Source organism: Perissodus microlepis, chromosome 7, assembly GCF_051167445.1.
Source record: "Perissodus microlepis isolate ML-2025 ecotype Zambia chromosome 7, ASM5116744v1, whole genome shotgun sequence".
NCBI lineage: Eukaryota > Metazoa > Chordata > Actinopteri > Cichliformes > Cichlidae > Perissodus > Perissodus microlepis.
Genome location: NC_140467.1, coordinates 53,705,723 through 53,731,656, shown reverse-complemented (window position 1 = coordinate 53,731,656; position 25,934 = coordinate 53,705,723). Strand labels below are relative to the sequence as shown.

Below are 25,934 nucleotides of genomic sequence, written 5' to 3'. Positions count from 1 at the left end.
GTGTTTCTACTTTCCGTGACATCATAAAGAGCCAGAGTAGAAAAAAAAACTCCCTCAAAATGCCTGAGTTTGTTTCCTGAGCTTTGGGCTCACAGAGTTTCTTTACAATCATATTTATCTCATAATTTGGAACCCTGGGAATGGAATATGAGCATTCACCAGTGTAACAGTATATAAATGTCAAAAAACAAACAAAGGCATAGTACTATTAAAAATGGAAGAGTATTAGAACTTTGAGACTTTTACAATCAAAGACATCATCACAACAAGGCGACTGCACATACATTTTAACTAATAAAAGTTTGTAAATATAGGCTTTTAGCTACTGTTTTTAAAATCCTGATGGAGTCCCGAGACAAATAAATAGGGTCAACAATTTCAATATCCTCTGAATAAAAGTTTTTTTTTACCTTCTGTATAACATTTTTGAGTACCAAAGTAGAAGCTGTGAATTTCTAAGCACTAACATTTTTGCAGCAGATGATTTGAGCCCATCATTACATCTAGCAACCTCTTAATATTAATTTAAATGACACCAAAGCAACAGTTCCCTTCCTCTGGTGTGCATCTTTGGATCTTGATGAGTTGACATGCTCACCCTGGGAGCTGCTATGCCCAGCAGCAGCAGTGGCGATGGCAAAAGCTGAAGCTGGTGACATAGAGCAGCGAGAGGTCTCCCCTGATGTAACTGCAAGGAGTCAAAAACATTAAAAACAGCAAGAAAAAGAGAGCCTGCTCTCTTTACACAGTCTGTTATAAATAATGTGTAAATATGTTTGTGTTATTGGTAATCATCATATTATGAGGACATAAATCTGTTTACATAGTCATCTCATGTGAAAGTTGTTTGGCATGGGGACCAAAAAGAAAGTCACCAAAAATAAAATTATTAAACAAATATAAGTGGTGTTGTGAAGGTACCTGTGGGGTTTCCACAGCTCTTCACACACAGTACCAGCGTACACCAGCAACCAGTGTAATGAGCAATCAAACCTCAAATCAGGAAAAATTACTATAACTATAAAATTACAATAGAGGTGTAACTGGTAGGGGTTACACCTCTATTGTCAGCCACCTTGACCATTAAAAGGGGTCTGCCTCAGCTGCCATGCTGCCATACTCAGATCCCAACATTTTTGAAACATCTTGCTGCCATAAAATTTAAGATAAGCTAATATTTTTCATGAAATAATAAAATGAATCAGTTTAAACAAATATATTTTCTATGCTGCACCATGAAAAAATAAAACCATGTTTAGTGTACTCATTATTTTCCATGCCTCTAGAGCCTTTAGAAAATTGTGTGTGTGTGTGTGTGTGGGGGGGGGGGTGTTTGGTACCTCCCGATTGACGGTAGCGGAGATGCCGAGGTGTTGAAGGCGAGCGGCAGGGGGATGTGTCACCTGGCTCACTGGTAGCTGGTGACTCAGGAATGAATTTGTCCAGGGATACTGATTCCAGGACAGCTGTTAAGGAATATACTGCATGTATAACATCTGAAACAAGTATTGGAGCATTTTTTAATGAGTATACAGTACTGAGGGTAGAAAACAATCACGTGGGAGTGTAAAACACACAGAGAACAAAAGTAACTTAAAATATTATTAGGGACTCTAAATATCAAGCACATGCTGAAAATAAGCCATCTCCTATCTAAGATTAACAAGTTAACTGAGCCGCCAAGCAATCCCAAGTGACATGGACCAAACACAACCCCAATTACTGTTACACTGGTAACCTAGTCTCTTAACCCTTTGAGATCTATGATGACATAGATTTCAAAGGCCCTAACCCTAACTGTACTCTAAACCTACATTTGGGAGAAACTTTTTTGAAAAAAATGTGTGTACTTTATGATGTGCATCAGAATGATTTCTTTCTTTGCTGCCTGACTCCTAAGACTGGGGAAAACAATGTAAGAAAAACCAAAAATGATATTCTGATTAACAGGGATAATGAGGGGATTAACAGCTTGAACCTAGTCATGACAGTACTGAAGTTTGTGTTGTCTCTGATACAAAACGTTTCCTAGTCCCTAAGACACCCCCCCCCCTTGTTCTGCTCAGCAGTGTTAGTAATCTTTTCAAGGCAGCATATAAACCTGTTCTCTGCCTGCTGCAGGTTCAGGATAGAATGGTCCTCCAGTTTGCAGTGAAACCCCAGAGCAGAACAAGGACAGTCATGGCCACCTATAATCCAAGACACTGGAACATGGGTCAAGAGACTGTAGAGGCAGTTCAGTGGCATCAAAGACCACCAAAAATTGCTGTGTGACCCAGTGTTTTGAGTTTCCTTGTATTTTGATATTCGTTGTTTATGTTTTAGTCTCATTTAGTTATCTAAAGCTCATTCTATTTTGCTTAGGTTGCCATGTTAGTTCTTTGTTTATTAGGTTCCCCTTGTGTCTTCGCCCCCTGTGTTTAAGTCTCCCTAACCGTTCATGTGTTTCAGTCTTTGTCTCCCATCTCCTCCTCTTGTTTACACGTTTTCCCCTTGTGACCCATTCCTTTGTCATTTGTTTTCCCACCAGTCATCTTGTTCTGTTTGTGCTTATGTCCCTGTGTCATCTCCAGCCCCTTTTTCCCTCTGTATGTTTTTACAGTGTTCATGCTCCTTGTCTGTCCACCATGTTAAGTCCGCGTCTTAGCCTGTCATGTGTTTCATGTCTGCGTGTCCTATGTTGTCAAGCTCATGTCATGTCATGTCATAAAACAGGAATATAACGGGTTATGTTCCTGTTTTAGTTTGAAGAGTTGTGGTGTCCCATGTTCATTCTGTTTAGTTTCACTTCCCCTGTGGTGTCATTATTCTAATCAGCTCCATGTGTTTCTACTATGTTTAGTTTTGCATCAGTTTAGCTTGCCCCTTCGTTTGCACCTTTTTATTAGCCTCAATAAATGGCTTGCCTTTTGTTAATTCAAGTCACGTTCCACATTCCGTTTTGTCTGCATTTGGGTCCATTATTCCCTCAACACACAGTCAGCTTCCGCCTGGCTGTGACAAAAAAAAGCAACCTGCCTGCTGGTAGGGAAAAACTAGATATAACAAGGACAGTGGCTTACTGGTTTGCTGTAAAAATAAAAGTGAAGGTTTACAAAATAAAAGTGTGAGGACTGTCTACTAGTAAATTGATCATGGTCTCAGACAACCCTAAAATGCTAAACATGCTAAACCATTAATATACCCCCCCCCCCTTCCACCCACCCACCCAAGAAAAGTCTACATGGAAAACACTTTGATGGTAGGAAAAAAAACATGTCTGCATTAATTATACAGCTCTACATATCTTTTGTGACAGTTTAAAGAAATCGTACCGACAGTTAGAAAATTATAATTGTTATTATTTTTAATCTAAAAGGCTCCACAGATAACTAAGCTATGTGTTCAAAAAAGAAAGCAACCTTCAAATGAACACCAGACAGAGTGTTCATGTGAATGATTGAACTTGTGGATTACAAGCTGCTCTTCTGACTGCTATTGGACTTTGGAGAGGGTCAATAGCAAAGTAGAAAGCTCTCTTTATCTCCTTATTGTCATTCTCTTCCTTGTTGTTTGTTAGAGATTTTCTGATCTAATGCTTCAGTGCTGTTTTTATAGTGAGCAGGCTGTCAGCTGTAGCCAGATGGTGATGTAAGAGCACGATTATTCCTGTGTTGGGTAATGGTGACCCATTTATGTCTTTCACTGAGTCTGTTTAGGTGGGCAAGCCTTATCAGGAATAAATGAATGATTAGAGGAGAAAAAGTTCATTAGAGGAGAAAAATGTAAGACTACTTCTGAAACAGATGATACAAATTTTTAAACATACTTGTTTTTAATGTATTATTTTATACTAGTTGACTCTCAGGCATGTGCTTACAAATGTGTTGATATAGGGGTCTCACAGAGTGTGACTCATATGTCTTTGTATTGCAGATACCCACCCCTGCGGAAGCTGCGCCTCAGCTTCCCACAAAAGGCATCAATGCGAGGCAGCTCTCCACTGGCATCCTCCCCTGCAGCTGGACTCAGCTCTGGGGAACTAGGACCACGGCTGAGATCCAGCGGTGCCTTGGTGGAGACAGGGGGTGGTGAGGATACCCCAGAGGCCTGGGGGAGGCTAGGAGACCTTGTGGCGGTGGGTGGAGGGGAGGAAAAGCCAGAGGGCGCCCTGGTAGAGCCAGGTGGAGGAGAGGCGATGGATGGGCTGTGACTAGAGGTTGGGGAGTTGGCTGCAGAAGAGGAACGAGTGGTGGACAGGTCTAGGGCTCCTGTTTTCACACTGATAGGGGAGTTCAGGGAGAGCTTTCGGCAATGCACAGGGGAAGCGGTACGAGAGGGGATGGACAGAGGAGGAGGAGAGGAAAACTTGCGGCACAGCCTTGGCGATTTGTTGTTCAAAGGGTCAGTTCCCCACACGCCCTGGTTGGTTGCAAAGAAGAGCTCCAGGGATCTAAGAGAAAGGAAACTAGCTGATGTGCAGTGCTTGACAAGAACACACTCAAATGATTCACCAGTCCTACTGAGGGTCTTTACTTGGACTGGTCCAGTGCAAGCTGTGTGATCTTCAGACTGTAGTCAGGACAGAGTGACATGATGGACAGACGGTCACATGAATGTTGCTCAATTCTGGGGCAGTGACAGAACAAAAAGAGCATGGAAAAAGGAAGGAATGAGGAGGATGAAAGGAGCAACACAAAATGTGGAAATGGAAAGACGTGCTGCAGGCAGCTATACGTGCTAAACATGAAGGGGGGGAAATACATAGAGGATTCATGAATATTTGGATGCCTGTTACAAATGATGACATGTACCTTACAGGTATGGAGGTGAACGGCTTCTTATAGATGTCAGCCAGCTTGTCGATGACCACAGTAGCTGTGGTGAAGATCCTGTAAGTGTGGAGGAATGTGTTGAGGAAATCTATGGAGAGGAAGCGCAGGTCTGTCAGACGCTCTAGCAAGCGCTCCACACTGGCGTATCGGATCTGCGGGACTTTGCAGGAGTTGAGCGTTTTCGAGAAGCAAATGTCAACATCGTCTTTATGCAGTCGAGCATCAGACCTTCAGAAAGAAAATACCACAGTCAGGTTAAATCAGAATGTTTAGGGGGGTTAATCAGCCATAGTGTTGTGCAGCCCTGGTGTTCTCCCATATGCAGCTGCACAGACTGACTTTTTCCACCAGAAAAACACCCAGCATGTAGCAGCAGCTTAAACCATATATTATCTTTCATAGGATCTGTAGTTGATAATATATGTGCTGCTTTTGAGAAATGACAAGCTGTTCTGTTTGTTCAGAAGTTGGAAGCGAAAGAAAACTTAGATGTGCCTAAAGACCCCATAACAACTGCCAAGACACTAGTGAGTAATTTAGCCAAGTTGGGAATTGTAGTTTTGAAGAAGACTATCTCTAGAACCCTGCACAGGAAGGGAGAGGAGAGACCATCAAATCTGTAACTGCTTGACAGATTTGTCAAAGAAGAATAAGCTGGGATTGCTCAGGAGACATGTGAGACTTCTTGAAAACTACAACAGATGCTGCAGGCTGTTCTCCAGCATTTCTGGTAAAATTTCCATTTACTGAATATTAAAACAGTTAGATGATGAAAACAAAACGGAACACTAAAACATATATTTTAACGAATAACTCCTCATAGTCAAGCTTTTTTATTAATGTCCATACCTAATATTCATCTTAACCTGGGTTGTTAGGTCATGTCACCCACGGCACTGACAATGACCATGGATGGTATAACAGAGGACTAAGTCAGGCACATAGGATTTTATGTAGAACAGTCGAAGGGAGTCATACTTAGTGCTATCAGGAGGTGAGGTGAAGGAAGGCCAGACATTACAGCAGAGGTGAAAGTTCAGAGGAAGATATGCCAGATTTTGAGGACAGTGAGCTTGGGCAAAATGAAAACCTCCTAGGTCGATATGGACAAGGACAGCTCTGGAAGATAAGAGTGTGTGTGAATTGGAATTAACAAGTTCTTATTTCCCTTTCTAAACATGTCTAAAACCTTCAGAGCCCTAGACTGCAACCTGGGTGCCTCAAAAACTGGTCTTCTCCAGAGTGTTTCACCTTCCAGTTCTAATGTCTGGCCTTCCTCCACAACATCTCTTGACGGCTCTGGGTCTGGGTCTCCTACCACAATTTCACCCTTTCCTCTATTACCCTATTTCTGAAATCCTACCAAAACAAAGTTTAGGCTCTCAAATTGAAGAAACAATTAGATTTTTAGCAATAGAATCACAATATCTGAAAACGATGATCACTTAAAAAAAAAAAAAACTGCAATTCCTGTTATTGTTAAAACAGAGTTCATATGCATTGGTACCCCAACCCCCACAAATGTGGCATCAATAGAAAGCCCAGGATGTCCTCTTGAGGATGTTAAGAATATACTACATGATGACGTGAAAGTCTGGTTCATTTCATATTCTATTTCAATTGTCATTGCAAATCTTAAGAAATCAGGAATGGTTCAAAACTTTAGCACAGTACTGTTAATTTAAAGATACAACATCTCACTGCTAGATTCTGTAAGATTGCAAACTGCAGTCAACAAAGTATAGGCTTTTTTCCCCTATAAAACTGGCTCTGGTAAATCTTTGTGAAAGAAGTCCAATATGAGTCAATGACTCAGTTAAGTTCACTTCCATTCAATGGTAGCAATACTGAGGTGAATTGTTGAGCATATACTGAACTTTTCTATCGGACAAGTGCTTCTGTTTTTGCTGTTAGCCAGCGTTAGTGAAACTTTCTTTGAAGTAGTTCTAACATTGTTAAACTCCCATAATAAATTCAAAGTTGTACAACCAATTCTTATTTTTATGACCATGACAAATATATAAACTTCCAACTACGACTGTAGTTATTTATACTGCACTTTTTCACTCATTTTTTCTTACTTGATCATGTGTGGCACAGAAACTTTGGAGTTTTCCTCAAACACGCTTGTCATCAGGCCGTTGCATCGGATATTATCAATGCACTAAAACACAAAGCAGAAAAAAAAGCATGAAACCTTGCCACAGGTAGGTAAATTCAGTTCCATCTTTGTACCATTGACTTGTTACCTGGCTGATATCACTTGTCCAGGCAGCTTTCTCCTGGCGGGAAGGAGCCAGGAGAACAATGGAGAAGGACTGACCGTCAGGAGGCTCAACCACAATTTTAAACTCCAGATGGTTAAATCCTTGACTTGCTGCATTGTCGGAAATAACACACAACAAAACAAAACATTAGTCGCACCTCAGTTGAGCTATTATGCAAGGAAAAAGGAAATAATGACTGAAGAAAGACACTCACAGTCTTCATCAGTGGCATCCAGTTCCTCAATCAGAGTACACTCGATCAGGGACAACATTCCTCCCTGCTGTTATTGGAAGAAAAAACACAGCTTAAGTTAGTTATGTCACTTTTTATTTAGAAGAATATTTACCAAAGGAAGAGGGAAAAGCAAAGTAAAAATTCAAAATAATCGTTAATTTTATAATATGAACATTTCTAAATAAAAAATTAGGAAGCAGCTGATTGCTGTTTTTAACATTTCCTCAAATATTCCTCAAATATCCTTGAAAGGATAAAGAGCTGGTCCAGTGTACTGCATCCAGGACAAAAACTGGATTGTTCCTCCTGTATTCAAAGTTCAACTCATCTACATCCTCTCTTCTCTAGTATGGTGGCATAGACCTTCCAAGAGAGGCTGAGTAGTGTGAACCCCTATAGTTGGAGCAGATCCTCTGGTCTCCCTTCTTAAAGAGAGGAACCACCACCCCAGTCTGCCAAATCAGAGACGCTGCCCCATAGCTCCAGACAGTATTTCCAGAACCCCACTGGTTTGGCCAAAATCACCATGGCAGGGACCAACCACCTTGCAGCCACAGCTCCTTGCTACAGCCTCAGCAATGGAGGTGCTGAACAATGTCCATTTGGACTCAATGTCCCCAGCCTCCCTTGGAATGCTTTTGAAGTTCAGCAGGAGGTGGGAGTTATAGATCTCACAGATCAGGGCCTCTGCCAGGCGTTCCCAACACACCCTCACAATATGTTTGGGTGTGCCAGGTCTGTCCAGCATCCTCCCCCACCACCTGATCCAACTCACCACCACAGCTCCTCTCTTCACCCAAGTGTCCAGAACATGCAGCTGCAAATCTGATGATGCAATTACAATATTAATCATCAACCTGCGAACTAACATGTCCTGGTACAATGTGCACTTAGAGACATCCTTGTGTTCTCTGCAAATAACAGAGAAGGCGATCGTGGCTCAAGATTTGGGAGTTCGCCTTGTAATCGGAAGGTTGCCGGTTCGAGCCCCGACTTGGACAGTGTAAAGCGCTTTCCTCAGGGACTAGTAAAGCGCTATACAAATACCGACCATTTACTAGAAGTCTGTGGCTTGGATCATATAGATATGGTTTGTATCAGACAGATAACAAACTGAGGGGCTACACCAAAGCCTGGTATAAGTTAAAAATATTTTGAAGTATGAATCATGGAAGATTCCAATAATAAAAATGTTGAGATGGGAATTAGCATATGTTTCCTTTAATATTTTTCCCTATTATCTTAAATCACAAGACCGTTATCTTTTGTGTGTGCTGATGCCGAATTTCCCAGAGGAACCCACCCAAGGGATTAATAAAGTTTTATCTTATCTTATCTTATCTTATGCAAAAACAGAGCAAGGAAGGCATTCAAGTTTTCTGCTTTGATGGGAAATAAAATTCATGAACATGCTAACCACAATGGAACCAAGATGGCTCCTTTTAGTTTTAATTTTGATTTTGCTCATTTTAACCTTGAAAAATGGTATAATTGTTGAACCTTTAAAGACCACCAGTTGGCTTTTACTATTGTTTTATTTTTGATATTATGCTTAGTGGTTTAAAACTTTTAATGCATCAGTGCTGGTTAGGTCTACCTTAGCAAAGAGTTTTCAAACCAAAGGGCACTGCCCACTGAATAAATAAAATGCAAAGTTGTGAACAGGTGAAGCTGACCTTGAGCAAGTGAAGCTTCCCTCCCGATGTTCGGGTACAGATGAGGAAGTGTTTGGTAAAGAGAAAACATTGTCGCTCTCCTTCCTTCCTCAGTGAGAGAGAGCCCAGGCGCACCTTACTGAGAACACCCCGTTCACTGCTGGATGGTAAATGGATGAGAGAACCTGCCCACAAACAATGAGAATGAGTAAACTGATTAAGAACTGGAATAACATGACTTGGTAAAGCATGAAATACAAAGACAGAAGCTCACCTTGTCTGACGAAAGTTTGACTTGTGTCTAAAAGGATGTCACAGCCTTCTACAATCATCCTTTCAATGGCCAAATTCTTCCTGATGTTCTCTGTGTCGCTGACTTCATCATGTATCATCCTGCCAAAACAAACAATGATGGATGGACAATGGATGTCCTGGTCTGCTAGTCATGCTCTTTAAAAATATTTTCCTTCATGGCTAATGTAAGTGTGCCTAGGTCTAGTTTTTATTTTGTTTGTTTATATTTCTAGCGCCCTAAGTTCTTTAGTATCTCCTGATTTCCAGTCTTAGGTTCTGTTTAATATGCCTTTCCTTTATTCGGTGTTATGCTTTTTTCATGTCTCTATCTCAGTGTCAGGTCTGCATTGCCATTCTACGTCCCATGTTAATATTTTCAGTTTTGCTTCCCCTTGGTCTTGTCATGTTCGATTACTCCCAGCTGTGCTCTCCTCCTGTGTCTAATTTCCCTTGTTATCACTCTCTGTATTTAAGCCCTCTGTTTTCCTTGGTCTATCTATGATTGCCATCATTCTCTGCCGTGTGTTGTGTCTGCCAGCCTGGCTGCTAGTTATTTGTTTTCTCAGTTTAGTCAGCTTTTTGTTTTTTCTGCTGTGCCTCCACGTTTGCCTCCAGAAATCTGCATTTTGGGTCCTCTACTCCTGCCTGCTGCACACAGACCATTACACCTAAAGCCTGCTGAAAGCTGACTATAACGAAGAGTAGACATCAACCTAATTCAATCCACGAACTCAGGTTTGCCTACAGCAATTTCATAGAAGTCCAAAGATTACACAGCCAGACATCCATCAAAGCTTAACATATAAACCTCCCAAATTTAAAATAATTCTAATTGTACTGGTTTCTAATCCAAAATGTTTTTAAAGCTTGTTTGTAGCTTGACATTACAGGTTGATTTGGTTGCCTGGCCCAAGTATTACTCCCAAACTTAAATTAATTTATTTCTGATCTATAACTATTGAATAATTATTCCATAGTTTACTTACGAGGAACACACTGATACAGTTCTTTGGGTTTGTTTTTTTTCCTAGAAGGTTTTGCTGTTATATTACTGACTACATCATCAGCATGCACTTCACACGCTGCTTCTTTGGAGGTGTCTGATAAATCAGAAATATATGGGTTTCTCTCACAAAATTTAAACCTGCAGATTCCCATTTTGCAGTTTTTAAAGAATAATTGCAAACCATTACCTTTAATACACTGCTCTCAGGATTAAAACGATGTCTTAAAATAGCATCCTTGTTCTGAGAAATGTAACTTTTTAAAGCAACAACAAACAACATGACTCACAGTACTCCTACTACTTAAACAACATCTAGAGATTGCTTAACTTCTGTTAGATGGCGTGTTGCCATTTCACTTAAGTAGCTTGGTAGATACTTGTCTTTCATTTCATTTTCCACCTAATTATTGCCAGCAGCAGGTGAAGCCAATTTTAAGCAGAACACTGGTAACTCTCATGTTTATGTGGTTCATATAAACCTCAGAAACCAAATAACTGATTCAAGCTAACCATATATTTTTTTTATTATTATTCAACAACAGTCTGAGTATTTAATCAATACAATCATTTTCTTAAACTGTATTCATAAGCACACACTCACTTTGACAGTTCCTCCAGTTTGGATTTGGCAAACTCAAGACTCTTGCGCTCCACATGCTCATGAGGCGTGTGCGCCAGCAGCTCGTGGAGAGTTCTGATGTAACGGGGAATCTAAAATATAAAAAAAAAAACATGTGACTATTTGTGAAATACACACAGCACTTCTGTAGGAATTTATTGTAAATGGTTAAACCATGAAATCCCATCCAAGCTATTCCAAAAAAGTTCCGAATGGGAAATTAACTTTTTAAATAAGAGACTGTGTGAAAGATCCACCACAGACCAAACCATGTACTCATGCTTTTCAGCATCTACTATTATTAATACGGTTGCATTACACTTCAGACGGCTGCAGCTTTGCAGCCACACACAACAACACCAACACTGCAGGACCTAGTTCAGCCTTTAAGCCGACGAGGCGTGATTGCAGATGCCGCTCAGGTGTCTGCCTCCCCTGCAGTGGCACTGCAGACCACGCCCCACCACAGACTGAAACGAAGATATTAGAGATCTTTGTGAATGATGAAAAAAAAAAAAAGTTATTTAGATTAATGCAAATAAATTTACTATCCTGCCATTTGAGCTCATACACAGTATATCAGTATATGAGGGCAAATATATCAGGTCAAGGCATTTAAAAGTAACCATGTTATATGACTAAATATTATACTTTGACTATATAACGCTGTCTTTATTTATTGTATCATCAGTGTTTGTTGCAAATTATTAAGCCTTACAGTTAAGCATATTACAGAGTTTTTATAACAGCAGCTAATGGATTACATTGTTTAATGTAAAAAGTACCTGAAGCATTGGATAAGTGAGGAATGTCTCCAGCATCCGACCCTCACATGCCGCATTGGATTCATACTGTTTCAGCAGCTTGTCAAAGTCTCTGTTCTGTTTACAGTTTGCCAGCACCTGAAGACTGTACTGGTGGTTACGCACAAACTCCTGGTAAATGTTCAGCATAGGCAGTAGAATGTCAAACAGGTCCGCTGGGTGTCAAAAAGAAGTTTAAAAGACAACATCATTGAAGGTTTTCTAGATTTTATTAAGCTTAAAAAAAAAAGATCACATGTAAAAATCCAAGATGTATATTTAACCTCCTAGGACCTGGCGTCCACATATGTGGACATCACATTTTGGGTTGTCTAGACCCAAATACTAAATTTTGCTCTACAAGGGCATGATATCCACTTACGAGGACATTATACTGCCACTGTTCTATCGAAATTTAAAACAAATGTCCTCAATTGTGGATCTCATTTTTCTCAGAAACAAAAATCGGGTAGAAAAAAAAAAATCTGGTAATTCTTTGTTTTTACATTCATCATGTCCCAATATGTCCAAATATCAAAGAGAAATTAAAAATGCATGCCATTGAAGAGTTCAGGTCTTAGGAGGTTAAATCTCAAACCTGCATACTACACAATGTATTATCAAAAGGTTGTTCTACTATAAAAAGCAAAAAAACAAAAAAGTGATTTATAATAATGGGCCACTTTATTTGTGGCCCACACATATATACTTCATACAAATCATAATGCAGCAATTCAGTGCATTTATCAACGTGACCATGGTCAAGAAGACCTGCTAAATTCAAACAATGTATTGAATAAGCAAGATTTAAGTGACTTGATGCGTGGTATGATTATTGTCTGCAAACAGGCTGCTTTGAGTATTTCACACACTGCTGATGCACTGGTATTGTTCTACATAACAATGTCTAGGGTTCATGGAAAATGGCCAGTGGAGAACATATCTGGCGCGATGCAAAAATATCTTGTTGATGACTTCAGAATAGAATGGCCAGACAGCTTCAAAGTGATAGTAAGGCAACAGTAACTCACCTTGTTACAAACAAGGTATTTCTGAAATCTGAACACACAACACATCAAACCTTGAAGCAGATGATCTACAGCAGCAGAAAACCATACTGGGTGTTAGTCTTGTCAGTGAAGAACAAGAAAGTGAGCCCACAATTCACACAGGCCATCTATCCTGCCATCTATCATGTGCCATGTTCAGGCTGATGATGGTGGTGTTCAGGATGTTTTCTTGGCACACTGTGGGCTCCTTAGGACCACAGCCTGCTTCAGTACTTTTGGTAACCCTCTTCATCCCATCACATTACATGTTTAGTTCAATGTACTAGAAATGGCCTCCACAATCACCAGATCTCAGTCCAATAAAGCACCTTCGGGATTTGGTGAAAACAGGAAACGTGCAACCAACTGCATGCTGCTATTGTGTAAATGTGAAAATCTCAGAGGTATTCCAGCACTTTGTTGAATCACTGCCATGAAGAATTAAGGAAGTTCTGAAGGCAAGCGTAGGTCCAACCCACAACTAGACAGGCACACCTGATAAAGTGATCAGTTTGGTTGATCTCCCTTTCAAGTTATCTGTTCAAGCTTTCCTGCATCAATCCCATATCTTCTGCTAATTTGCAGATCGATCCCTGTTTGTCCCATTCTGACCGAAACAAAAATCCATTAAACACAATCTCATTTTGCATTCACCGAAAAAAAAAAACTTTGCAAATAATCCTGCTCCTTTGATATGCTATGAGCAGGCACCTGATGACACATGCTGCACTTTAGTTCATTTGCACCAAAAGCTCTTCCTCAGATGCCTTAGGATGTAATAGTAGAAGTTTGCATTCATTAATGGTGAACAACCCAGTGAATCTAACAAAGAAACCATTAACACGCTCCCGGTCAAAGCTCCTGCTGGCTTCATGTTTCCAAACTTAAAACTTCTATTTGTTTTCTGTCTTGCTGTCAGAAACTCAGTTCTCATCATTAGCCTTGACCATGGTAAATGAAAAATGGACAGATTCTTGTACAGCACTTTCTACTCTACCACTCAAATATATACAACATGTCTAACTCACCCATTAACACCGGCACTTTTTTCCATGCTTTTTCTACCCACGTGCCTTCTATCCAATCAAGATTTCAGACAGCAACTTGGGGTGGCTGTAGCTCAGGAGGTTGAGTAAGTCATCTACTAATTAGGAGGTTGGTGGTTCAATCCCTGACACTGCTGCAGTCTACATGCCAAATATTCCTGGGCAAGATGCCATTCCTAAGTTGCTCTTCAGTGCATCCATTGGACATATGAATGTTTGTGTGAATGTTAGACAAAAAGCACTTGCATTAAAAAAGTGCTTGACTGAATGAGGCAACTTGTTGAGTACTCAGGAAGTGCAGAAAAGAACCAGTTCATTTATCATGTACCACTCTAGTCTACTTCCACAGACCACCCTGTTCTATGCAAGCAGTCAGAAAACTCCACTGGAAGCTTTGATACACAAGGAGATGAGCTATATGTAAATCAGAGGTGTGTTTTTTTTTTTTGGTTTTTTTTTTGTCTCTATACATGTAGTAGTAGAACCTTCTGACCACAGCTTATGTTAAAAAAAAGTGTAAGCTTGGAAACACTCACCCAGAACTAGAGTGGGCCAGTTGGCAATTCGGGCCTTCAGACCTTGATGGAAGATTTCATGCAGAAACATGATGGTCTCACTTCATAGCGAGAGAGAGGGAGAGAGAGAGAGAGAGAGAGAGAGACAGGAGTGAGTTCAATTCACCAAGAATGAGTTTAGTAGTATAACTATAAGGCCAGGAAGGCCGCAAGAAGGATCTAGGTTTGGTGCGTTACCTAGGCGTTACACCTAGACAGTTTATAGAAGCAGTTTGCTAACCAGGCTGGCAAGTGTTAGCTGATGACTTACTATGTGATAGATTGATTATTTGTTGAAGTTCATAATGGAGTAAAAAGTTGTGGTTAAAAGTTACCCAATGTATTATTCAATTTATTTCAAATATGTAAATGTATAAACAAGGGTAAAAGAAGTCCCATTAAGAGACGTAATGTAACACAGGCTAAAATAGTTAAAAGAGTTCATGACTATGTTCAACCGGATAATAATCCTTAATGTGACTACAACCTGTGTAAAATTCAATCGGTGATCTACTTGTCAAGCCTGGTGAATAATCCATGTGATTTAGTGATCATGATTGATTAGTTATGCCTGCCGTTGCCGGAAGGGGGAGCTCTGGCCACGATGCCTCATTCGCAATGAAGCTGCTGAAGGAGAAGCATCGTGTCTGAGCGTGGTCATTGACTTATCCCCTTTTCAGGTAATAATTGAGCAATTCTGCTTTTGGACTTTACAAATATGTATGCTTAGTTGTACTGACCGTGTTTCCAAATGTACCAAGAGGATACTAGGAATATTTAGATGATCTGTGTTAACTGTGTTGTTAGGATAAGCTATAAGCAGCTAGCTAAGCTAAGCGCTCTGTTGGTGGCTAGCATGAAGCATTATCGTGCCAGACTGTGTATGAAACATACAGCATTGTGTGCATTTTGCATTTGATCTGGGCGAAGAACATGTTTATTTTGTGTGAAGGGACAAATGCCTATTAGTATTTTTATATGAATATTTTGTTTATTTTCTGTACATTTCAATTTAATGATCTAAGTTTGTTTATTGATTCATCAGCTGTTTTTGTGGATTCTTACATTCGATTTGGTCTGTGACTTAAAGGAAAGGAAAGAAAACAGTCTTGAGATATATTGTCTTACAACTAACATCGTTGTTAAGATGTTTAATACTTTTGTATGTATGTTTATATTTCTGAATCATTCGCAATGAAGCTGCTGAAGGAGAAGCATCGTGTCTGAGCGTGGTCATTGACTTATCCCCTTTTCAGGGTGTAACATTTTGGAGGCACCGCTGGGATGAATGTGATGAGGGCCCGCTGTCCCAGATAGACGCCCCAGTCATCATTCAACCCCTCACATCAAATACCACGGTGGGAGATACAGTGTGCTGGTTTCGACAGTTACACAGAGGGACCTGCATGCAACCTGAGGTTAACTACTGGTGCCAGGGAAGCTGCACTGACTCTTCTGCAAAGAGGTCCTACATCACACTAATCTTTTCCACAAGCCACAGACTGAAATGGAGTCTTCAGGGCTAGAGGACCTGAAGTTAGAAGTTGCTGGTACATTGTATACAGTGACAAGAGACATTTTGATCGAAGTTTGTGATTTCCTAAATATTGCTGGTTCAAAACTTGAAAGGGTATCGGGTAAAAGTCGTTCCTCTCTCATTTCCTATATAATACAGCACTTAGAAAGAGAGGAGCTGGGTGAGCTTGAAGATGAGGGAATGTCCGAGCTACTGATTTTGAAAGACAAAATTTTTGAGTTGCAACAGGCTGCTCAGAACGGTGCATCGGGACACAAAATCTCAGATACTAACCAGACAGATGAGGTGCAGGAACAGGTTGGTGAGGCCTCAGAAGAAGAACAACTGATAAAGGAAATAGAGACGCTTCAGTTGGCCCTTGCATTCTCACGACAGAACAAGGCGAAGCAACCTAGTACAGCCAAACCGTCGATGAGTGTGGGGGACAATAGTGCTAAACAAACCCCTCCACCTTTTCTGACACTACCGTGGGGCAGAGAATTCAAAATATCAGGTCAGATTGGTGAGCCCGGCCAAAAGGATAAACTAACTTTCTCCAGCCTAGCTCATCAGATTGAACAAGGCATCAGCAAAGGAGTCCCTGAAATAGAAATAGTTGATGCAGTAATCAGGGCAATAGCACCAGGCTTACAATTGCGTAGCTACCTAGAGGGAAAAACCAACCTTACGTTGCCTACTCTGAGGAGGATTCTAAGGTCCCACTACCAAGAACGAGGTGCAACAGAACTTTACAAACAACTCACGTCAGAGGTCCAAAGCATTAAAGAAACCCCACAAACTTTCTTAATCCGTGCCCTAGACTTAAGACAGAAAATTCTGTTTGCATCGCAAGAAGCTGAATCTGGCTTAAGATATGATCCTGTGCTTGTACAGAGCATGTTCCTTCATACAGTTCTGACAGGCCTGCAAAATGATAACATTAAGAGTGACCTCCAGCCCTACCTACAGGAAACCACAACCAGTGATGAGCTCCTCCTTGAGAAACTCAATGTTGCCTGTGCAAATGAAGCAGAGAGACAAAATAAAAAGAAGTTACTCTCCCAGCAGCGACCAACCACTGTGCATTCACTTCAGTCTGACACCCCTGCAGATAAAAAAGGGAAAAACCTAAAACCTGAATCCATCAGCAAAGCTCAGCCTGACCTACTAAATGAACTTAAAGAAATCCGTTCTGACATGGCATTATTGAAAAATCTTGGTGCTGAAGTTGCACAAATCAAAGAAATAATTCAACAGCCTAGTCCGGCACAAACACAGTATTCTGCCTCACTTGCAGCACCAGAATGTGTTCCCTTTTCTCATCTTGAGCATCTGCCACAAAACTACTGGCCTCCTGTGGGACCTGGATGGAGAGGTGATACAGCTCAGTATCAACAGAGGTTTGCACCACAACGTCAGTATCCTGCTGTAAACAGAGCACACCTAAGGAAATGCTTTGGCTGTCAGCAAAGTGGGACTGAGTACTGCAACCATTGCTATCGATGTGGTAGCAGTGAACACTTTCTCGCAGGTTGCAGGGCGAAACTAACTAGACCAGATAAAGATCAGCCTTTAAACGGACGGTGGTTGCCCCCACGGGACAGGGAGTAACCAATAATAGTGTAACGTCCCAACAGCTTTGCTCTTACTGTGGTGTTCTGGGAAAACTCAAAAGACTCAGGTGTGCATCTTGTAAAAAAAGCACTTATTGTTCTAAGATGTGCCAAGCTGAGCACTGGCCCAGACACAGAAAACAATGCAACAAACACTCTCAGCCTCAAGTAAATCAACACATGCACCCAAAGGCAAGTGTTATTCACCCCAAAAGGGTGGACAGCCAGTCCCATCTTGTTGCTCTTGTTGGGAAACAGTGTATAGTTGACTGTTATATACAAGGCCACCAAACTCAAGCCTTATGGGATACAGGCTCCCAAGTGTGTATTGTTGATGAAAAGTGGAAAAAGAAGTATTTACCACATGAGAAATTAAGAGATGTTTCTGAGTTACTTGATGCACCTGACGATTTAAAAATCTCAGCTGCTAATGGTCAAAACATCCCTTACAAGGGTTTCATTGAAGTCACTTTTGGTCTAGCTGCTGAGGGAGCAAACCCTAAAGAACTTGTAGTCCCCATGTTAGTGATGAAAGGCGGAAGTCTTTCGCAGCCCATTCTAGGCTTTAATGTCATTGAGCAAATACTGAAAACTAGTACTATAGAGCAAATGGATGCTGAAAGAACTGAGCAGTTGCACGAGGCATTAAGAGGGGCTTTCCCTTGTCTTAAAAGAGAAAATGTCACAACCTTTATTGATTTAGTGACTGCTAACCAATCACATGATTTTGTTGTGAGAACAACAAAAGAGAAAGTCATTGTACCCAAACACACTTCTGTTCAGATTGACTGTAAGGTGCAGACCCGCCCGCTGAAGAAAGACACTACACTTCTCTTTGAGCCTGACATAAACCCTCAGTGGGCTGAAGGCCTGGAGTTTTGTGAGACACTAGTAGAACTCAGAAGGGGGGTCCCCCCCTATATTGTTCTTGACGTGCAAAATCCCACTGATCACGATATTGAGCTGTCAGGAAAAACTGTTGTGGGCACCTTAGAGCAAATTCAAGCTGTGTACCCAGCGACGGTTTTAGAGAAATCTGACCAGTGCTCCCCATTATTGGTGAATCAAGTGAATGCAGAGAGTGAGCAAATTCCTGACACCTCATGGGACCCACCAATTGACCTTACGCACCTGAGTGAATCTGAAAGGGGGGTGGTGCAAAAGATGCTCCGTGAGGAATGCTCTTCCTTTTCCAAATCAGATGATGATATTGGATGTATCGACAAGTTGAAAATGAAGATATCATTGAAGGATATGGATCCTGTAGCACGCACTTACCTGTCGGTACCAAAGCCGCTATACAAAGAGATGAAAGAGTATCTGCACAACCTTATTGCACAAGGATGGGTCAAGAAATCCAACTCATCTTATGCCTCACCAGTTGTCTGCGTGAGAAAGAAGGACGGCAGCTTACGTCTTTGTATAGATTACAGAGAACTAAACAAAAAGACTCATCCAGACAGACAACCAATCCCTCGAGTGCAGGACATTCTCGACAGTCTTGGCGGCAACTCATGGTTTTCATTGTTAGACCAAGGCAAGGCCTACCATCAGGGCTTTATGGATGAAGGCAGCCGACCTTTAACTGCTTTTGTGACACCATGGGGCCTGTACGAATGGATAAGGATTCCATTCGGGCTGATGAATGCACCTGCAGCCTTCCAACGCTGCATGGAAGAGTGTCTGGAAGAGGTGCGAGACAACATCTGTGTACCCTACCTTGATGACACCCTAGTGTACAGTCATTCATTTGATGATCATGTCAATCATGTCAGAAAAGTGCTTCAATTACTGAGGAAGTATGGGATCAAGCTTAAACCCAGTAAATGTGAATTATTCAAACACGAGGTTCGCTATCTAGGGAGAATTGTTTCAGCCGAAGGTAGCAAAATTGATCCAGCTGACACTAATGCAGTGAGAGCCTTGAAGGACAGGAGACCAAGCAATGTGGGAGAGCTGCGAACTGTCTTGGGCTTGTTAAGTTACTATAGGCAGTACATACGGGACTTCTCCCGTATTGCGGGTCCACTGTATAGCTTGTTGAAGGGCACAACGGAAGATAACAATGTATCCCAAAACCAGACAAACACAAAACAAGTCACAAGAAAGAGTAAAGGGGTTCCATCACACAAGTCAATTGTGTGGACTGAAGAACATCAGCGCATATTGGAACGACTAATAGACTGCCTAGTTGAGCCACCAGTCCTCGGGTTCCCAGACTTTTCTAAACCATTCATCCTCCATACCGATGCCTCAGCTCAAGGCCTCGGAGCAGTTCTATACCAACAACAAGATAATAAACTCCGTGTGATTGCTTATGGCTCCCGGACATTGACTGCAGCTGAACGAAACTATCATCTTCACTCAGGAAAACTGGAGTTTCTCGCACTGAAGTGGGCCGTCACAGAGAAATTCAGAGATTATCTTTATTATGCGCCTACTTTCACTGTGTTCACTGACAATAACCCCCTCACCTACATCCTTTCAAGTGCCAAGCTAAATGCAACTGGATGTAGATGGGTGGCAGAGCTTGCAGACTTCCATTTCACCATCCGATATCGCCCAGGTAGAGAGAATGTGGATGCTGTCAGTCTTTCAAGAATGCCTGTTGAGATAGAGGAAATGATGGAACAGTGTACAGAGGAAGTGGGTTCAGATTGTGTGGCAGCAATAACCCAAGTTGTGGAGACTCCAGATTTCAACTCACCAATGGTCTGCCCCATACTCACCCGTCTCCAGTGTACATCAGTGAGTGAAGAACCACACAACCAGTTTTCGGTTACAGAGATCAAACAAGCACAGCAAGATGATGAAAATATTGGCCCAATAATGCAGTGCAAAATGAGGAATGAAAAGCCGACAAGGCATGAACTTAATACACTAAGTGCCCAAAGCAAGTGTCTCCTGCGTGAATGGGAAAGACTTCATATTGATGAAGATGGTATTCTTTGCAGAAAAACCACAACCAAGAGACAGCTTGTGTTGCCTGAAAAGTACAAAGAAACTGTACTGAGAGAATTGCATGATGAGATGGGTCATCAGGGCACTGATCGAACAACATCACTGATCAGAGATCGATTCTTTTGGCCTTACATGCAACGAGACATTGAACATTATGTGACAAAGACCTGCACTTGCCTGAAACAAAAGATACCATGTAAAGAAGCGAGGGCACCACTCACCAGTATTGTTACCACACAGCCGTTTGAACTGGTGTCAATAGATTTTCTCCACTTGGACAAGTGTAAGGGTGGTTACGAGTATATTTTGGTGATTGTTGACCACTTTACTCGTTTTGCACAGGCTTATGCCACCACCTCCAAGTCTGGCAAAACGGTTGCTGATCGCATCTTTAATGACTACGCCTTGAAGTTTGGACTGCCAGCACGGATACACCATGACCAAGGTGGCGAATTTGAGAACCAGCTCTTTGCCCAGCTGAAAAAGAACTGTGGCATATTGGGATCCCGAACTACACCATACCACCCTCAAGGGAATGGACAAGTTGAACGGTTCAACCGGACGTTACTACAAATGTTGAGAACACTTACTGATAGGCAGAAGACAAGTTGGAAAGAGTCCTTGAACAAGCTTATCTACGCCTATAACTGCACAAGAAGTGAGGTAACTGGGTTTTCTCCTTTCTACCTTCTCTTTGGAAGGTCCCCAAGGTTACCTATTGATCTGCTGTTTGGTCTCACCTCTGAGACAGGGAAAGCAGACCACCGAACCTACATGGAGAAATGGACACGAGAAATGCAAGAGGCATATGACATAGCACGGGAGAATGCAAAGAAGTCAGCAGACAGGAGCAAAACACATTATGATGGGAAAGTGAGAAGCTCTGTGTTATGCCCTGGCGATCGTGTTCTTGTCCGAAATCTGACCCCTAGAGGAGGAACGGGGAAGCTTTGTAATCACTGGGAACAGAACATCCATGTTGTCATCCGTCAAGTTGCAGAAGGCCTTCCCGTGTATGAGGTGAAACCAGAGCAAGGGAGGGGAAGGTCAAGAATCATGCACCGCAACCTGCTGCTGCCATGTGATTACTTACCCCTGGAAAGGCCACCAGAAGTATCACCGAAGCAAAAGAAAAGAAGAGTGAGGGAAAAAGACGCAGAACAGGTGAACCAGGAAGTAGAAGATGACGAGGAGGAATGGGGGTACTATTATGGGCCCGTAACACAGACTCAAGTGCCCAGTACAGAGGGGGTCACAGAGCATGGTGATGACCAGGAGAAACCAGAGGTCGGTGGTAATGGACCACTGGGCGAAGAAAGGCTCATGTCATACACAGTGGAGCCTGAGACACAGGACGAAAACAGGCCACAGGAAGAAGACCATCAGGAGGAAGATGGACAAGTAGTTGGAGAGGTAATGGATGACACACTAGCATCTCCACGCCCATGCTTGCCTGAAAGCAACAGAGAAGGGACCTATAGTTTGCCAAGGAGGGAGAGACGAGCCCCTAAGGTTTTCACTTATGATCAGCTGGGTACTCCAACATGCTACAGTACAGTGTGTACAAACGAAATGCCCTACCAGTATCAACCCATACAACACAGAGACATTCAACCAATAACCATGTGACCTAATTCATTCCAAATTTGTCAGCCACTATTCATGCAAGGATACTGAACAAAGAACAGACTTAAGACTCAGTACAAAAGAGGAAACTAAGATTAAAAACAACTGGATTTTGTGACATTTTGTTAAGTTTTAGTTCATAAGAGTTGTGATGTCGGGACGACATCTAATTTTGTGGGGGAGTGTGTGATAGATTGATTATTTGTTGAAGTTCATAATGGAGTAAAAAGTTGTGGTTAAAAGTTACCCAATGTATTATTCAATTTATTTCAAATATGTAAATGTATAAACAAGGGTAAAAGAAGTCCCATTAAGAGACGTAATGTAACACAGGCTAAAATAGTTAAAAGAATTCATGACTATGTTCAACCGGATAATAATCCTTAATGTGACTACAACCTGTGTAAAATTCAATCGGTGATCTACTTGTCAAGCCTGGTGAATAATCCATGTGATTTAGTGATCATGATTGATTAGTTATGCCTGCCGTTGCCGGAAGGGGGAGCTCTGGCCACGATGCCTCATTCGCAATGAAGCTGCTGAAGGAGAAGCATCGTGTCTGAGCGTGGTCATTGACTTATCCCCTTTTCAGGTAATAATTGAGCAATTCTGCTTTTGGACTTTACAAATATGTATGCTTAGTTGTACTGACCGTGTTTCCAAATGTACCAAGAGGATACTAGGAATATTTAGATGATCTGTGTTAACTGTGTTGTTAGGATAAGCTATAAGCAGCTAGCTAAGCTAAGCGCTCTGTTGGTGGCTAGCATGAAGCATTATCGTGCCAGACTGTGTATGAAACATACAGCATTGTGTGCATTTTGCATTTGATCTGGGCGAAGAGCATGTTTATTTTGTGTGAAGGGACAAATGCCTATTAGTATTTTTATATGAATATTTTGTTTATTTTCTGTACATTTCAATTTAATGATCTAAGTTTGTTTATTGATTCATCAGCTGTTTTTGTGGATTCTTACATTCGATTTGGTCTGTGACTTAAAGGAAAGGAAAGAAAACAGTCTTGAGATATATTGTCTTACAACTAACAGAGACTGTACATCGTTGTTAAGATGTTTAATACTTTTGTATGTATGTTTATATTTCTGAATCATTCGCAATGAAGCTGCTGAAGGAGAAGCATCGTGTCTGAGCGTGGTCATTGACTTATCCCCTTTTCAGCCCCTTTTCAGGGTGTAACAACTACATTCTCATATTTGTTCAGAAATCGATGTGTGACATCCGTATTTTATATCTAGTATATAGTTTATTACAAACTTTATTACAAACTATTACAAACAGCTGAAATACAAGATTTGTGTGAAAAGTTACGCAAAACAAAAAAAGAGAGAGTTGCACCTGTTGAGGAAGATGCTGCTAACATCATCATGGCGAATGGGAGGTTTCTTGGAACTGGCGGCCATGCGGAGCGGCCTAAGGAAGCAATTCACCAGGATGGAAAGCTGGTGCACGTATTCTGTCTCTGCTTCCACCATGTTGAACACAATATGGTTCCTCTTCCTCATGCTCTCAGCGTGAGGGGAGCAGATATAGTCCTGGACAATGATTTTCCACTTCCTCCGACACAGCCAGCCACGCATGAAACTCTGCACCTGTATAGCCATTGCACACTAAGTTTCTCTCACAACCTTGTCTCTCTACATTTTAATATGCAGTTACAATTCTTTACCATTTTAATTTTTTTAATATCGGGGTCTTCCTCGTCTTGGTTGTTCTGGTGCGGCTGCATCCTTTCCTTGGCTTTGTTCAATACTGTAATCTGCAACAACACAACAACAGCGTCCATATGAAAAAATGTGCAAACAAAATATAAAACATTCATGGGAACATTTTAAAAGGTAAAAAAAAAAAAAAAAAAAATCCCAAATAATAGGCCCCAGAATCAGTGGAGTCCTGCTGTGATTTAATTTAGGAATCTGCATGCTTTGATTTTAGAGTGCATGTGGGTGCCTGTGTGTGACAGTATGTGCATTTATGTAGCCATGCAGATGCACTCATGCATACCTCTGCTTTGAGCCTCTCAATCTCTGTGTCCTGGTCCTCCAGCTGAGTACGAAGCTGATTGGCTGCAACCTTCTCAGTCTCCATGATCTGGACCAGATGGATGTACTTCTGCATCAGGATGTCACGTTCAATGATGATGTCAGAGTAGCTAAAAGGAGCACAGGAGGACAGTACTGAAGTCGGTTAGTGTGGTAATTTAACATGTACAGAGAGCTTTGTGTGCCAATTTGTTTTAGTTATAGACTTAAACGAATGATCAGGCAGTAACCTGATATTATTGACACCTGCAGTAATAGGTCATTGTGGGCAAGTAGAGGCATACTTTCTACTGAATGTTACACTAAAAATAGGAAAGACACAGAAAGTGAGACCAGAGAAAAACAGAGGTCGAGTTACGAGATCAAGTCTGTGATGTAACCAGTGCAGCACTACAGCACCAGTGTGACCTAAATGTGAACCGCTGCGAGCAGAAAGAACACACACTTGCACACAAATGCACACAGGCATATTAAACAAATATGGAACAACATGAGGTAGTGGTGTCAAATCTGCATAAACAGACAAAAAGAGCAGAAGGTAGAGTTTGAGTCGCACTTTTCAGCACAGCACATTTTCTCACAAAAAGTGTAGGAACAACAAGATGAAATTGTGGAACATTTTACTACAAGATAATAAGAAGGAAAAGATTTTCATTGTAGTGGAAGGTAGTGAAACAAACAGCATTATCATGTACATACAAATTTCATTACAAATAAAGGCCCTGTGTTGTCAGTTTTACCATCAAAATGTACCAGAAGTATCAAGAGTAACTTCTGCAATATTATGTTACACCTAACATTATAAGAATTGTCTTCATCCCTAAAATGCCTTCATTTGATCCAAAACGCAAAACAATAATACCTAGAAAGAAAGACAACATTTCTCTCAGGAACAGAGAGAGGGGACAGTCCAGTCTCTATTCCTGTTTATTCTGCACACCTCAGAATTCCACTGAATTGTGCTAACAGCATACTTTACTTTTTGAGGATCTCCGAATCTCACTCGCACTGACTAAGCTGTAAAACTGTGAGGAACCTTGGAGTCATTTTTGACCAGGATATGTCCTTCAATACACATATTAAACAAATATGTAAGACTGCTTTCTTCCATTTGCGCAACATCTCTAAAATTAGAAATATCCTGTCTCAGAGTGATGCTGAAAAACTAGTTCATGTATTTATTACTTCCAGACTGGACTACTGTAATTCATTATTATCAGGAAGTCCTAAAAACTCCCTGAAAAGCCTTCAATTAATCCAAAATGCTGCAGCAAGAGTACTGACAGGGACTAGAAAGAGAGAGCATATTTCTCCTGTTTTGGCTTCCCTTCACTTGCTCCCTGTTAAATCCAGAATTGAATTCAAAATCCTGCTCCTCACATACAAGGTCTTAAATAATCAGGCTCCATCTTATCTTAATGAACTTGTAGTACCATATCACCCTATTAGAGTACTTCGCTCTCACACTGCAGGCCTACTTGTTGTTCCTAGGGTATTTCAAAGTAGAATGGGAGGCAGAGCCTTCAGTTTTCAGGCCCCTCTTCTGTGGAACCAGCTTCCAGTTTGGATTCGGGAGACAGACACTATCTCTACTTTTAAGATTAGGCTTAAAACTTTCCTTTTTGCTAAAGGATATAGTTAGGGCTGGATCAGGTGACCCTGAATCCTCCCTTAGTTATGCTGCAATAGATGTAGGCTGCTTGGGATTCCCATGATGCATTGAGTTTTTCCTTTCCAGTCACCTTTCTCACTCACTATGTGTTAATAGACCTCTCTGCATTGAATCGTACTTGTTATTAATCTCTGTCTCTCTCTC

The 25,934-nt window shown here is 41.3% G+C and overlaps 1 protein-coding gene across 6 annotated transcripts in view; it reads right to left on the bottom strand.

Annotated features, from left to right (window-relative positions):
- Nucleotides 1-25,934, bottom strand: part of rasgrf2a (Ras protein-specific guanine nucleotide-releasing factor 2a) — a 51,457-nt gene that overhangs the window by 15,210 nt on the left and 10,313 nt on the right. For 4 of the 6 annotated variants that reach the window (XM_084935973.1, XM_084935975.1, XM_084935974.1 and 1 more), the window contains exons 3-18: nt 24,081-24,228; nt 23,746-23,835; nt 23,415-23,668; nt 14,325-14,404; nt 11,676-11,869; nt 10,873-10,982; nt 9,246-9,364; nt 8,993-9,156; nt 7,296-7,362; nt 7,064-7,191; nt 6,896-6,978; nt 4,794-5,042; nt 4,516-4,608; nt 3,924-4,432; nt 1,341-1,466; nt 599-688 (exon numbers count right to left, since the gene is read on the bottom strand). In XM_084935973.1, the coding sequence (XP_084792099.1) occupies nt 599-688; nt 1,341-1,466; nt 3,924-4,432; nt 4,516-4,608; nt 4,794-5,042; nt 6,896-6,978; nt 7,064-7,191; nt 7,296-7,362; nt 8,993-9,156; nt 9,246-9,364; nt 10,873-10,982; nt 11,676-11,869; nt 14,325-14,404; nt 23,415-23,668; nt 23,746-23,835; nt 24,081-24,228 (2,504 nt within the window). The remainder of the gene's footprint in view (nt 1-598; nt 689-1,340; nt 1,467-3,923; nt 4,433-4,515; nt 4,609-4,793; nt 5,043-6,895; nt 6,979-7,063; nt 7,192-7,295; nt 7,363-8,992; nt 9,157-9,245; nt 9,365-10,872; nt 10,983-11,675; nt 11,870-14,324; nt 14,405-23,414; nt 23,669-23,745; nt 23,836-24,080; nt 24,229-25,934) is intronic. The other 2 variants (XM_084935977.1, XM_084935978.1) reach the window with 1 other exon arrangement.